The sequence below is a fragment of the Haliotis asinina genome, chromosome 5 (genome assembly GCF_037392515.1).
Source record: "Haliotis asinina isolate JCU_RB_2024 chromosome 5, JCU_Hal_asi_v2, whole genome shotgun sequence".
NCBI lineage: Eukaryota > Metazoa > Mollusca > Gastropoda > Lepetellida > Haliotidae > Haliotis > Haliotis asinina.
The window spans coordinates 73,700,743-73,715,917 of record NC_090284.1 but is presented as its reverse complement, the minus strand read 5'-3'; the positions used below and the strand labels follow the sequence as shown (position 1 = coordinate 73,715,917).

Here is a 15,175-nt window from a genome sequence, read left to right as displayed (position 1 = left end):
AATAAAACAGGCATCCTATTTTGCATTACATTTATATCATATACGTATATAGTTAAAAGGAGAGATTTATTTTTTCATAAAAGCATACGAACCATTAACGGTGGGAGTTTATGTATAATTTTATAGTAAACATTCTGAGAAGTAACTTTTTGTCATATTTCTCTATGACAATCTGATCGCTCTTACTCTCACCTATTAATAAAAATGATAGTATGAATGTGTTCACAGATGAACGTATAACTTAGGTTTCAAGTTAAGATTTTATGAGGGACACCCAGGAATGAATGCTTTCTAAAACATGTAACATCAAAATTGAAATTACGACATTTGTGTAAGCTAGTCAGTTGGCGTTAATGCCAGTTTCCGATATTTTATGCAGTGTCAACACAGTGTGTCTTTGAATGACATTTAGAAGTGATACGCTAAATGAAGAGAGTTTTAATATGAATAAATAATCATCCGTAAACTCTCTTCCTTATTATGACTTTACAAATTCAACTCATCAAGAACGGCATTTCTGTGGTATGGAAGCATCACTGAGATTAAATGACGTATATTGGTATAATTTCACGTATAAAATGTATGTAGTACATTCATTACTCCATTTAAAAGTATATATCATTATACAAGTATAGGTAAGACCATGACGTCATATCATTCAACAGACATTTAGTGAAGCAGGGCCTGGATTCCACGTTGCAGCGCACACACCCAGTGGTCACAATTAATAGTACATCTGGTGAAACACAACCCGTAGTCCCAGCAGGACCTACTCGCTACGCGCATACAGCTAAACCAATCGGAAGCCAGGTTGCATAATCGCCCCTCTCTCATAAACGGGTACTTATAGCTGATGCCTCAGCAGAGAAACCAGAACAGCTCAAGCAGTAAGTACTACTGTATTGTGTTGTATTGAGATTTATGTCTTACTCCTCGTTGCTACTGCTGAGATTGGATCTCATTGCAACTTCTAAATTTACAGCCATCTTTACGTATGCCCACCTTTTATTAATTATTATTAAAACAGATGAACATTTCATTTTTGTTTCATTACAGAGCTGATTTACGATCACTGATACCGACTATTTGCCAACTGAGTTGCCATGGCCTCCTACGATCCTACCGATCCTGAGATGCAGTATCTTGCTGTGGACCGCAAGAAGTTGCTGAAGGAACAAAAACACTCCTTTGATGCCAAGAAATCTTGCTGGGCGCCTGATGCTGAACAGGGCTTCCGAGCTGCAGAACTGAAGAGCACAAAGGGCGATGATGTTACCGTCCTGATCCTCGAGACAAATGAGGTATAAGTATATACGATTCTGGTAGTTCAAGTATGGGTAGTGTTACATGCAGAAAACTGTGAATGCACCAAAAGAAAGGTGTCGCTGCTTTGACGATGAGTATGGGTATATATACAATATATTAAGGCACAATGATTTCCCGATCTATGTCATTGTTCAGTTAACAATGGCGAGTCATTAAACAACTACAATTTCTTCTTACTTTAGACTAAGACGTTCAAAAAAGATGAAGTTCAGTCGATGAATCCTCCCAAGTTCGAGAAGATCGAGGATATCGCCAACATGACCTATTTGAACGAAGCAGCCGTGCTGTACAACCTGAGGTCCAGATACACCTCGGGCTTAATCTATGTAAGTAACAACCGTTACAAAAACAAACACCCACACATGCACGCTGTCATACGCACAAACACCAATGAACAATGAACCAGTCTGAATTATAAGTAATACAAAACCACAGGATGTGTTACAAAAGATCGTAAACTGATCTTTCAGACGTACTCAGTCTTATTTTGCATCTCCATCAAACTCTTCCTCTTCTCTTGATATTGATATTGAATAATGATGGGACTTTCATATGACAACCTACAATTCTTTTCTTGATTAGGATGTGATTACACGATGCCATTTAGAAAGTGGTCAAATGCAACATATGTCATATTTGGGATTTCACTTTCTTAGTAAAGTACAAATTCTAGTACTTTTTTCGGTTGAGTCCCATCCGGGATTCGAACCCGCACCCTCAGAGTCAGGCACCTAATCGCCAGCACACAAAGTCAGCCGCCTAGCCCGCTCAACCACCGCGACTTCCACCTAGCGGCGGCTGACTTTGTGTGCTGGCGATTAGGTGCCTGACTCTGAGGGTGCGGGTTCGAATCCCGGATGGGAAAAGTACTAGAATTTGTACTTTACTAAGAAAGTGAAATCCCAAATATGACATATGTTGGATTAGGATGCATGTGATTTCATTATGTACAAATTTGAGATATTAAAGGTAGCCCCAAAGAGAAACCTCACTGAAAGTACACATTTTACAGACCTATTCTGGGCTGTTCTGTATCGCCATCAACCCCTACCGCCGTCTCCCCATCTACACCCCGTCCATCGTGGCTAAGTACAGAGGCAAGAGGAAGACCGAGATGCCGCCTCACTTGTTCTCCATCTCTGACAACGCCTACCAGTTCATGGTGCAAGGTAATTACTGCTTTTGTTCTGTCGTCAGCAATAATCAGTGCTTACTACATCACCAAAGCGCTAATGAACATTGTCATGCATCATCTAGTCCATGACAAAATGTGAACGATGTGAGCTGTCTATGTAAATATGATCTGTTGACTGTATGTTCTTATTTTCAGTAGTTAGCTAAATTCCCAATGTATCACCTCTTGAATCTGAATGAGATAAATCATTTTTTACCTGAAGCAAACAACTGAATGGGGAATAATATGACACTAAGGAAACACAATCACATATCATAATCCCCAATTCTCATGTTTAGTTGGCTTCTACGACATGTACAAGGTATATGGTAATTTTGCAATAACAGTTATCCATTCATATATTTACAGATCGAGAGAACCAGTCTATGCTAATTACGTAAGTGAAACGTTAGAGTATTGTAGCATTGTTTTACGCACTTCCATGAACACATATAATTTAATGAATAATTGACACGAAAGTGTGACGAATTCATATTACTAATTTATAAAACGGTAAAATGGAATGTATATACTGCGAGAACATTGAAACACAATAATCTAACAAATTAGAGGTGAGTCTGGCGCCGGAAAAACTGAGAACACCAAGAAGGTCATCGCCTACTTCGCCTTTGTCGCTGCTGCCGCCTCTAAGGGGGAAGGGGAACAAGAGGATAAAAAGGTGAGATATTAATAAGGAGAAAATTCTCCCGAGTAAAATGGATGCGAAATGATCATGGAAAATAAACGTTCAGTGTAACGTTCTGCGCAGAATAATAGTGTAACGTTATATCATCACGATAAACTACTGGCCATCTTTAAAAAAAGATAGAAGCTGCATGGGGGACAGCATTTACAGACAACTAATAACACGTAAATATTAGAAAAGAAAGTGTTTCATTTCCAGGGTTCCCTCGAGGATCAAATCGTGCAGGCCAATCCCGTTCTTGAGGCCTATGGCAACGCCAAAACATCCCGAAACAACAACTCCTCCAGATTCGTAAGTTTCCAAGAAATACCACGTTTAAGTTCTTTTTATAGTCTTGCAATCTCATAATTATTATAAAAGATAAAATATGTAAGTTATAAGCAACCAGAGTAAGACAAATACTAGAGCTAGTAAACAAAATATAAAAACACCCGCTCTCATCATAACTGAATACCAAAATGTTTTGACAGGGAAAGTTTGTGAGGATCCACTTCGCCACGTCCGGCAAAATTGCTGGAGCTGACATTGAAACATGTGAGTAATGTTTGTCCAACCTCTCATTTTTAGAGAAACTGGAGTAAACAAAATACTAAAAATACCCTATCCCATCCAATACTATGAAAATTTACCGCTGAATACCTAAAAAGCTTTACAACATTGTACATTATAAATATTACGTTCTTGCAGACCTATTAGAGAAGTCCCGTGTCACCTATCAACAATCAGTGGAGAGAAATTACCACATTTTCTACCAGATGCTATCGAATGCGGTTCCATCTGTTCTAGGTAAGCTCGTTACCTGCCTCCCACCCCCCTTCTCTCTCTCTCTCTCCCTCTCTTTCGCTCCATCTCGGCTTAATAATTTCACATCCATGACATATCATGTATAGTGAAAACGTAAACGAATTCCGTGAATAGAATTGACGTACTCATATATTTTCAGAAACTATCGTTGCTAAAAACGATGCTGGTCTGTACACCTTTATCAACCAGGGTGTCCTTACAGTCAACGGCATCGACGACAATGAGGAGATGAAGATGACAGATGTAAGACACCTGATGACCAAGTATAGGAGTAATGTTTCCTTGTAAAGCAGAATTCCCTTTTGTTATACAAATGGTGCGACGATTACCAGAATTGTGTCACTTAATACCATGCAAAAGGAAACACATTCTACAGTGTGTTGCATCATAATGACTACAGAATTACATATTGATGGACTACAGAATTGCACTTCAGTGGAATGGAAACCTACTGTCAGTTACCGGGTTTATTTTTTATATTACTCCTCAGTTTTTGTTTATTTGTGACTCACCTGGTATGTGATATGTGTATAATTTCTTTTCTATTTATTGGTCTATGTTTGTAGGAAGCCTTTGATGTTCTCGGATTCACTACTGAGGAGAAAACCAGCGCTTACAAGTGCACTGGCTCTATCCTTCACATGGGTGAGATGCAGTTCAAGCAGAAGGGAGAACAGGCTGAGCCCGATGGAACTGCTGAGGCTGAGAAGGTTTCCTTCCTGTTGGGTGTCAACTGTGGTGACTTCCTGAAGGCTCTGTGTAAACCCAAGATCAAGGTGGCCATGGATTACGTCACCCAAGGGCGTACCAAAGATCAGGTTCTATATTCTGTTGGTGCTTTGGCCAAGTCCCTCTACGATCGTGTGTTCAACTGGCTGGTCAAGAGGGTCAACCACTCTCTGGATACTAAGAAACCGAGACAATTCTTCATTGGTGTGCTGGATATTGCTGGGTTTGAGATATTCGATGTAAGTTGAAATAGTTGAACATTCAGTCATTTGGTTGAACCTAATGAAAGCAATTCAATGAAAGACCGTGTTTTCTATCTTAATATTAATGCATGTTAATTTTCATCGGTCCTTTAAATTCAAGGATCAAATCTGTAGTCCAATCTCTATCTTGTTTTTTAAGTATTTTTAATTTTCTGATCTTCAAAACAGTTCAACAGCTTTGAACAGCTCTGCATCAACTACACCAACGAGCGCCTGCAGCAGTTCTTCAACCACCACATGTTTGTGCTGGAACAGGAAGAATACAAGAAAGAAGGTATCCAGTGGGAATTCATCGACTTTGGAATGGACTTGCAGGCGTGCATTGAGCTTATTGAAAAGGTACAAGTTCATGCCTAGTTTCAACAAACCAAATGCTAAAATGAACAATACAATTCACATATAATAACACTAAAGCAAATGCATTAAACATAACGCCAAGGGCGAAAATGTATACAGGCATTAATGAGATATCACTGCAAAATCATGCTGCATCTTATCATATGTATATATTTAAAAGCTGTGACGCCTTCATGACTATCATGGTGAAGTGCTCGATTTAAGAACTGAAACACCTTCATGATTGTGATGGAGGAATAGGAGATACGATAATCGCATTGTTTTATTTCAGCCGTTGGGTATCCTTTCCATTTTGGAAGAAGAGTGCATGTTCCCCAAAGCATCAGACAAGACCTTCAAGGACAAACTGACTGAGAACCACATGGGCAAATCTCCAAATTTTCTTAAGCCAAACAAGTCAATGAAGGGAGGCCAGCACGGCGACTTCGCCCTGAAGCACTATGCTGGAACAGTTCCCTACAACATAGGGGGGTGGTTGGAAAAGAACAAGGACCCTGTCAACGAAACCATTGTGGATCTCCTGAAACAATCCAAGGAGCCACTCGTCCAACTTCTCTTTACTCCAGCTGAAGGAGGTTTGTAAAGTTCACACTCTTTCGACTTTGTTTATGCCCCGTTTGGCCTTGTTCTGAGATCTAATGCATTTTTCCATTCTTGTGTTTAGATGCCGCAGCCGCTTCAGGGGGTGGAAAGAAGAAGAAGAAGAGCTCTGCTTTCCAGACCATCTCAGCCACTCACAGGGTACAAATAGTTTGAATATCACTTCATGACACAACTGACAATTTGTATGTTCATGGGCTGATTGAGGCATACAAAGTATATACATTATAAGTTGTTCACTGGTCACGAGGGGGCATTGGTTGAGGTACGCCCGATGTTTGTTTATGTTCCACGAACCCTACGGGAACATAAACAAACATCGATGGTACCTCAACCCATGGTCCCCGAGGGACCAGTAAACAACACATTCATCTTACAGAACACCTCGATGTTAATTTGGAACTGTTTGAAGCATGGGTATCGGATCGTAAACTTCAGTCAACCTGTGCGAACCAAACGATTCGAATCTTGCATCTTGCTGTTTTTTCCGTAGGTATTGTTTCAGTAAATGTAATTTCCCTTCTAATATTCACAGGGACTACATTTGAACTGTTTGTCAAAATGTATATTTTGGAAAGAGAATCAAATGTTTTCGTAGCCATCGCTACACAGGAAAAGCAGATCTAGAGTTATCTACCTGCTAGATATCTATCGATTTCCATTCACAAAACATCGGTGTCCATGCGGTATGCGTGATTTAATGTTATTCGAGATGAAAAAAGTAACAACCACAAAGTGCCGAATGAGTTGCTTTTGGCAGCGGGGTATATTACCAGGCTTGTATGTACATTGAAAATAACAGAAGAGCACGCAGCCTTTCAGAAAACGATATTTATAAGTGTGACAAATGTATTCGTAAGCATTTATATTTGTAGGTATGTATTTGTAAGAATCTATAAACGTACATGACTTAAACATTTGCTATTTTTTTCAGGAATCCTTGAACAAGCTCATGAAAAACTTGTACACAACTCATCCTCACTTTGTGCGTTGTATCATCCCCAACGAAACCAAGACGCCAGGTAAATATGTATAGATATCACCATAAAAGTGTTCTTTTATAACAAAAATCAATACGCATTACCAGAATCATAAGGAATATCCCACGAACGCAGAGTCCATGATACAGATCTGTGTGGTATTCGAATAACATCACTTACATGTTTCAATTCCTGTCTAAGTCATCTGTGTAACTTAATAAACCAAATCCCGTGTTTGTTTCCAGGCCTGATTGATGCTGCTCTCGTGCTCCACCAACTCCAGTGTAATGGTGTACTTGAGGGTATCCGTATCTGTAGGAAAGGCTTCCCCAGCAGAGTCGTGTACTCTGAATTCAAACAGAGGTATTTATTATATAGAAAACATAAAATGTGCATGATGGTTATATATGTGATTCATTAAAATACAATAACAATAAATATTGAATCCTAACTATTGTTTTAATCGATCTTGTCAGTTCTATAGAATGTATATTCCTTTCAACAGGTATTCTATCCTTGCTCCAAATGCAATTCCGCAAGGTTTTGTGGAAGGTAAAGTAGTCTCAGGAAAGATTCTTGAAGAGCTGAAGATGAACCCAGATGATTATCGTCTCGGTAATACCAAAGTATTTTTCAAGGCGGGTGTCCTTGGTTACCTTGAGGAACTCCGAGACGAGCGACTGTCCACAATTGTGGCTCTGTTCCAGGCCCACATTCGTGGCTACTTGATGAGGAAATACCTGAAGAATCTACATGACAAAAGGTTAGAAACACTGCTTATTTTTAAACGTTTTATAATCCAACAACGACACAAATTATATAAGTACACATTAGTCAGTAACAATGTTGAATATTCAAAATGATTCTTTGCAGAGTTGCCCTGGAAATGATCCAGAAGAATATCCGCAAATGGCTGGCTATGAGGAACTGGTGCTGGTGGAGGTTCTACACCAAGGTCAAGCCTCTTCTCAGTATTGCTGCTGCTGAGGATGAAATGAAACAGAAGGAGGAAGCCCTGGTCAAAACGAAAGAAGAGCTTGAGAAGATCACTTCTAGGGCAAAGGAACTCGAGGAACAGAATGTAACCTTGATGCAGGCCAAAAATGATTTGTTCCTAGAGGTCCAGACAAAACAAGACACTATCGATGACTGTGAAGAAAGAGTTGAGCAGCTGCTGAAGCAGAAAAGTGACTTCGAAGCTCAGTTGAAGGAACTGGAGGAGCGTCTCCTGAATGAGGAAGATGCAAATTCTGCTGCAGTTGAGAAAAGGAAACAAATGGAAGCTGAAAACAATGAACTGAAGAAAGATATTGAAGAACTTGAGAGCTGTCTTGACAAGGTATGCATAGACTCCCGAATAATAATCATGATAATTAGTCATCTTAACACCTGGCTAAAGGGGGCGTTGACAGTGAGGCCTGATAACGGTATGTTAAGTCTTCAAAATATTTGGAATAAGAGACATGTTATACACACACATAAAAATTAATGCCTCTTGTTGCAGTCGGAACAGGAAACTAAAACGAAAGAAAACCAAATCAGGACACTAGAAGAAGAGATTGCCCAGAAAGACGAAGCCTTGGCTAAACTGACAAAGAACAAAAAGGATATTGAAACACAAAACCAGAAGACATCAGATGCTCTTCAAGCCGAAGAGGACAAGGTGAATCACTTGACTAAACTGAAAAGCAAACTGGAGCACTCACTGGATGATATGGAGCAGACACTCCAACGTGAAAAGAAGATGCGAGGAGATGTTGAAAAGGTCAAGAGAAAGTTAGAACAGGATCTGAAGATATCACAAGAAGCAGTTGAAGAACTTGAGCGCATCAAAAGAGAAATGGAGGAAACCATCAAAAGGTAAGTGTGCATAAAATCCAAAGTTGATAATACAACTGTTATATTCATTGCAGTTATTTTTCGACTAAGACATGTGCAAATGAAACATGATAATCTGAATATCATGTGACATTGTTTGATTTGCTTTCAGGAAAGACAAAGACATATCATCACTCAACACACAAGTAGAGGAAGAACAAGGCCTTGTCGCTAAACTCCAAAGGAAAGTCAAAGATCTTCAGGTACATCAGATTCCTAATCTTCTGCTATTAAAATTTGAACCAGTAAAAATACTCATTGTTCATTGTATTGTATTATTCACTAAAACATTGAGCAATTATTTGAATTTAAATTACCCACTGCGATTACTCCAAATGCATTTCGTTGTTAATTGCATGTCTCAACATTTGTTATACGTGGCAGGCTCACATTGAAGAACTTGAAGAAGAATTTGAAGCAGAGAGACAGTCCAGAAGCAAGGTTGAAAAGCAGAAAGTTGAACTTGAACGTGAATTGGAGGAACTGTCTGAACGTCTTGATGAAGCTGGAGGTGCTACTGCTGCCCAGGCAAGTGCTGTTTCTATAATGAAAGACACTTTACCAATGTATCTATCATAAGTCATAATGAGGTGTGGCACACCATCATTCTATCGAAGAATGGTATACAGCATTCAGTCACAGCACATGTAGATATCCACCTTTTCATTGCCATCATCCGTGTTGCATTTCGTAATAGCAAAGCTATCATTTTAAGATCAAGAACAATTGATACTTGTCTACAGGTTGAGTTGAATAAGAGACGGGAACAGGAACTTATCAAGCTCCGTCGTGATTTGGAAGAGAATACTTTGAACCACGAATCACAGACTACCATCCTTCGCAAGAAGCACCAAGATGCTTTCAACGAGCTCAATGACCAACTGGACCAAATAGTAAAACAAAAAATAAAGTAAGTAGAATACGTATATATACTTGAAACGTTATGAGACAATACTGGTACATGTCACGGCATTATCTTAAACATTTTCAGAAACTGTATGAAGTCTATTTCTTTACCTTTGTAATACAATAGACAAGGCCAGGTTGCATCTGTTAACATTACGAAACATATGTTATTCTTCCCAGACTTGAAAAGGAGAAGCAGGCAATGAAGGCGGAAACTGATGAACTCCAAGCCCAGTTGGAACATGTGCAAAAGAACAGAGTGAGTTATGCAGGAACATACTTCCCGTCGTTAATGCGATATCGAAACAAGTGGCTGATATTTAGTGCGTATTCCTCTACAAACATACTTAATTTGTACATTTCTGTTACTTGAATACATCCTAGGCAAAGGCAGAGTGATAAATGCCTTCTTTGGTTTTGTCGTTCAAGGGTTGTTCTGAAAAGATGACCAAACAAATGGAAGGCCAGATCAGCGAGTTGAATGTGAGAATAGAGGAAGGATCACGACAGATCACAGAGTTGCAGTCCTCCAAAATGAAACTGCAGGCAGAGTGCAGTGACCTTTCCAGTCAGCTAGAGGAAGCTGAACATAACATTAGTCACGTGACTAAAGAAAAATCCACTTTGTCTAGTCACCTGGAAGAAGCCAAGAACAGTCTTGAAGAGGAAACAAGGGTGAGCTATTCTGTATAATACTTATACTATAATCGTCTGACTGTCGAACATGAGATATGTGATCTTTATACCAAGACAAGTGGGTGTATAATAACGGTAACTGAGTTGCCGTGTCCTCATTCTGAACATTTCACGTAATTTGTAGATGCGCATGAAGCTCCAAACTGAAGTACGTAACCTAAATGCTGACATGGAGAACGTCCATGATCAGTTGGAGGAAGAGCAGGAGAAGACAGCTACTCTTCAGCGTCAACTTGCAAAAACCAACAATGATGTTCAGCAGTGGAAGTCTAAGTATGAGACTGAAGGCATCACAAGAATGGACGAATTAGAAGAGTCAAGGTAAACCACACACACATACATACATATATGGTATAAATACTTAGTATTATTTGTCAGTATTTCAAAATAATAAATTTGCCTCACTCATGTGTAGGGGCAGCGACTAGTGATTAGTGATTGGCCAAAGACCCGGGTTCGATTCCGCCCATGGGAACAATGCGTGAAGTCCATTTCTGGTATTCCCGCCATGATATTGCGAGACCATTGCAAAAACTAAACTCACTCACGCAGTATGTCAGTGCAAATGTTGTGAGCAAATTTTAGTGTTTTTGCCACGAAGTATTGTTCATATACATGCATGGTCTTTCTGTGTAAAGGCGCCGTCTCCAGGCTAAACTAACTGAAGCAGAGCAGAACATGGAAGCTGCCTACAGCAAGTGTAATTCTCTGGAGAAGGTGAAGTGTAGACTCCAAGGAGAGTTGGAGGACCTCATGGTAGATGTTGAGAGGGTAAGTGGTAATGCTTCACTTTAGCAGTAAGGAAATGACGCTGAACAAAAGAAATACATCTATAACATGTTAAATCGTCTTAAGCAATAATGCATAAGTATCAGTGTATATCATATTAACGTGTAAAAGTTAATTACTCATGATATATGAAATTGGAATATATAGTGAAAATGCGGCGTTATTTCAGGCCAACTCAACTTGCACCGCTATGGACAAGAAGCAGAGGGTGTTTGATAAGACTGTTCAAGAATGGCAGTCGAAGGTTACCGTCCTTCAGACCGAGCTTGAAAACTGTCAAAAGGAGACACGTTCCTACTCGACTGAAATATTCCGCCTCAAGGGCCAGGTTGAGGAATATCAGAGTCAAGTTGAGGCTTTAACAAGAGAGAACAAGAACCTGTCTGGTAAATGAATTATTGCCATCTGATGATTGTCATTATTAAAGTAGCATGCATGACACATTGCTCATAAGTATCTGATTCTTACTTGTTGCTTCTAGTTTATCTGTTGTGGTAATCATATTGTGATATGTGTACCAGATGAAATCCATGACCTCACTGGCCAGTTGAGTGATGGTGGCCGTGGCGTTCACGACATTGAGAAGGCCTGCAAACGTCTCCAGATGGAGAAGGAGGAACTCCAGACTGCCCTTGAGGAGGCCGAGTCATCTCTGGAACAGGAGGAGGCGAAGGTGGCGAAGATGACCATGGAGCTTGCTCACGTAAGAGCTGACATTGACAGGCGTATTGCAGAGAAAGACGAAGACTTTGAGAACACTCGGTTAGTAATTTTACTGCTATATTACCTCAATGGCAGATCGCGTGTTGAGCGAACAACAAGTAGTTCAATTGTCAACTACTAGAGGGGGAATGGGACTCGTCCCCATCTGCATTTATATATGAAAAGAAATATTTAGACTTTAAATGCCAGCTATAAACCTTTCCCACAATCACAAGAAAACCGAACCTTTGAACAATTACGACCACATGTGTACCTATTGAAATCTATATACTTCGTCTTCAGGCGCAATCATCAAAGAGCCCTTGAGTCCCTACAGGCCAGTCTAGAGGCGGAAACAAAAGGAAAGACAGAAGCAATAAAAAATAAGAAGAAGTTGGAACAAGATATCAACGAGCTTGAGATATCCCTGGATGCTGCGGGACGAGCACGAGCAGAAGCCGAGAAAATTTCAAAGAAAAGTCAAGTTGAAATAAAGGTACATTTAGCTAGGTTTGCTTAACTGAAGAAAAAAACCCAAGAGTACTGCAATCAAACTGACATTGTACTCACCGATGTGACGATCTCGATATCACTTTTTATATAAGAGGAAATACTTGACAGAATGTAACCGCATGAATTCTATTTTGTGATTTTAGGAGCTGTGCATCAAGGTTGACGACCTGCAGAGAGCACGCGAAGAGTCACGCGAAGCTTACCAGACTCTTGAACGACGTTGTAACATACTAAAGGGTGAGAATGAGGAGATGCGAACGTCCCTCGAATCATCGGAACGAGCCCGTAAGGCCGCTGAAGTCGAGCTAAACGATGCCACAGACCGTGTGAATGAGCTTACTGTCCAGATGACGTCCATCTCCAGCCAGAAGAGGAAGTTTGATAACGAAATCGCAGCTATGATGGTGAGCTATTTTTGGCGGTGGGGAGTTTTATTTAACCGGAAAAACAAACAATGTGGTGACTACACTTTCACAACGTTAACTATGATTCTACTTGTCCTTTGTGCAGCTGACAAAAGGATGAAATTTTAGAAACTTTTTAAGCGTGTTAAAAGCGCACCAGCTGATGATCGCTCAGTTCCCTTGTGTAGGTATTGTATTGTAAGAAGAAATATCAAAGTAACAAGTTGACTCCTTTCTTCCACCAGTCTGACCTAGATGACATGAACAATCAACTCAAGACATCTGAAGAGAATTGCAAGCATGCTGTTGCTGATTGCACTCGCCTGTCTGATGAGCTTCGCATTGAGCAGGACCACAGCAGACAGCTAGAGAAGGCCAAGAAACACTTTGAGTGTCAAGTGAAGGAGCTTCAGATGAGAATTGATGATGCCGAGGCCATGGGACTAAAGGGAGGAAGGAAGACGATACAGAAACTCGAACAAAGGGTATTCAAAATCAATTCCCTGATCATACCTTTGTAATTACTTGTTTATAGTAAATGTTTTGTGAAGCATACATACAAATAAAGCTGATTGTTTCACATCCATAACATGCTGCTTGCTTTCTCAGATTCGTGAACTTGAGACTGAACTTGAGAACGAGCAGCAACGCCATGCTGAGAACCAGAAGAATTCTCGTCTTGCTGATCGTCGTCTGAAAGAGATTGCCTTCCAGGCAGATGAGGACAGGAAGAACCAAGCAAGACTCCAAGAGACTGTGGACAAGCTGAACTCTAAATTGAAGACATACAAAATGCAGATTGAGGAAGCGGTAAGTCTAAATACCAGCTAGTAGTTCTCACTTCCTATTACAAGAAACTGTAAGACAATGAACATGACTGAACACATTCACAAGCGTACAATTGATATCTCATTACACCACTTAAACAATTTACAGGAGGAAATCGCGGCCATGAATCTGGGCAAGTTCCGCAAGGTACAGCAAGAGCTGGAGGATGCTGAGGAGAGAGCCGATGTCGCTGAAGGAACTCTCCAGAAACTTAGAGCCAAGAACCGAAGCTCTGTTTCAATGGCTCGCAACTGAATAAAACTTTGAATGCAACAGGCGTCATAGAACGCCAGATATCTCCGAGATTCTTGATACTTGAAACAGCTGAAACATTTCGCAGTATGGCGATATAGAACACCAACTCTGAAAATATTGCTGTGTCACAATTATGTATCTGTTACAGATGTCTTACAGGTGCCTGACTGTGTTCGTCCATAGACATAATATTCAATTCTATATTTATGTAACTTTCATTATGCAAGAAGATGCCGCTGTGAAATAAAAATTATGCTTCAAGTTCCATTTTATTTTTTTATTGTGAAACATTTTCCTATTAGGATTTTGTGCTCTCTGTATGATACTCCTAGAGACGAATGGCATACACAAATACAAGGGGTGATTAAAACATACACGAACATTCAAACACGACATCTCGAAGTGTGCATTGTAACAGATGGATTCCAGTGTCAGATGCCTTCGTTTTAAAGTCGAGGCAAACAAGTCGCGGGTGTCACCGTTTGATAGGAACACGTGGACTGCAATTAGAATCATATTGATAAGTACCATATTGATAGTAGTATTACGTATGTTGATGACATGCTTGATATCGCTGTTAGTAGCTACATTGAATCTCCAGCCAATATTATACTGAAGAAGTTGTATGTACATATAACTCTCCTCGCTGTTCATCACATTAACTTCTAAATGCTTCTCAAGAAGACATCGTTCAGTAACTGTCCAGAACATGACAGCTTTATCACAGAATGCAGCACGAGTCTTCTTATTTACAGATCTATCATTGCCATGATATAGTGTTGTTATCATTTTGCAAATGCTCTGAGTATACTCGGAGCTCGCAAAACTGGTCTTAGTTTATTATCTGTACTACATACATGTTGTCGCTCAAATTGGTTAGAAATCAATACAGGAGAGTCTAAAATTGTTCAGTTTAGACATCGACCCATCCAATTTGACATCATTCAGACAAAGTAATTAGTTAATGTTGGAATGCTGTTAGTGAGTTCAATTGTGTTGGCCTACCACTTAAACCACTTAATTATTATCGCAATGTCACGTAAAGAAGCTAAGTCAGCCAGCCAGTGAGACTGAGTTTGCGTACACCTAATGTATGATGTGTTCAGTTCTTGACGTAGGGGCCTCTTTGGATGTGGGAGATGCGGCGGTATGATGCATGTGAAATACATCATAGAGCCACTTTATATGGAACCATGTGTGTCGCAATAAATGTTTATATGGGAACGATATTGCCTACTGTTACAGGCAGTGAACAAGTATGCAAT

At 39.9% G+C, this 15,175-nt stretch overlaps 1 protein-coding gene across 1 annotated transcript in view; it reads left to right on the top strand.

The window, feature by feature from the left end:
- Positions 1-13,964, top strand: part of LOC137285256 (myosin heavy chain, striated muscle-like) — a 35,274-nt gene extending 21,310 nt beyond the window's left edge. Inside the window, exons 5-32 of the mRNA XM_067817565.1 lie at positions 3,071-3,179; positions 3,405-3,497; positions 3,677-3,740; positions 3,894-3,992; positions 4,150-4,253; positions 4,577-4,978; positions 5,171-5,341; positions 5,631-5,934; positions 6,033-6,100; positions 6,894-6,981; positions 7,185-7,302; positions 7,445-7,702; positions 7,813-8,278; positions 8,444-8,799; positions 8,930-9,020; positions 9,202-9,345; positions 9,561-9,727; positions 9,904-9,982; positions 10,153-10,398; positions 10,544-10,740; positions 11,058-11,190; positions 11,378-11,594; positions 11,730-11,970; positions 12,214-12,406; positions 12,567-12,827; positions 13,073-13,312; positions 13,437-13,637; positions 13,764-13,964. Of these exons, the coding sequence (XP_067673666.1) occupies positions 3,071-3,179; positions 3,405-3,497; positions 3,677-3,740; positions 3,894-3,992; positions 4,150-4,253; positions 4,577-4,978; positions 5,171-5,341; positions 5,631-5,934; positions 6,033-6,100; positions 6,894-6,981; positions 7,185-7,302; positions 7,445-7,702; positions 7,813-8,278; positions 8,444-8,799; positions 8,930-9,020; positions 9,202-9,345; positions 9,561-9,727; positions 9,904-9,982; positions 10,153-10,398; positions 10,544-10,740; positions 11,058-11,190; positions 11,378-11,594; positions 11,730-11,970; positions 12,214-12,406; positions 12,567-12,827; positions 13,073-13,312; positions 13,437-13,637; positions 13,764-13,910 (5,257 nt within the window). The 3' untranslated portion in view covers positions 13,911-13,964. The remainder of the gene's footprint in view (positions 1-3,070; positions 3,180-3,404; positions 3,498-3,676; positions 3,741-3,893; positions 3,993-4,149; positions 4,254-4,576; positions 4,979-5,170; positions 5,342-5,630; positions 5,935-6,032; positions 6,101-6,893; positions 6,982-7,184; positions 7,303-7,444; positions 7,703-7,812; positions 8,279-8,443; positions 8,800-8,929; positions 9,021-9,201; positions 9,346-9,560; positions 9,728-9,903; positions 9,983-10,152; positions 10,399-10,543; positions 10,741-11,057; positions 11,191-11,377; positions 11,595-11,729; positions 11,971-12,213; positions 12,407-12,566; positions 12,828-13,072; positions 13,313-13,436; positions 13,638-13,763) is intronic.
- The last annotated feature ends 1,211 nt before the right edge of the window (positions 13,965-15,175 follow it).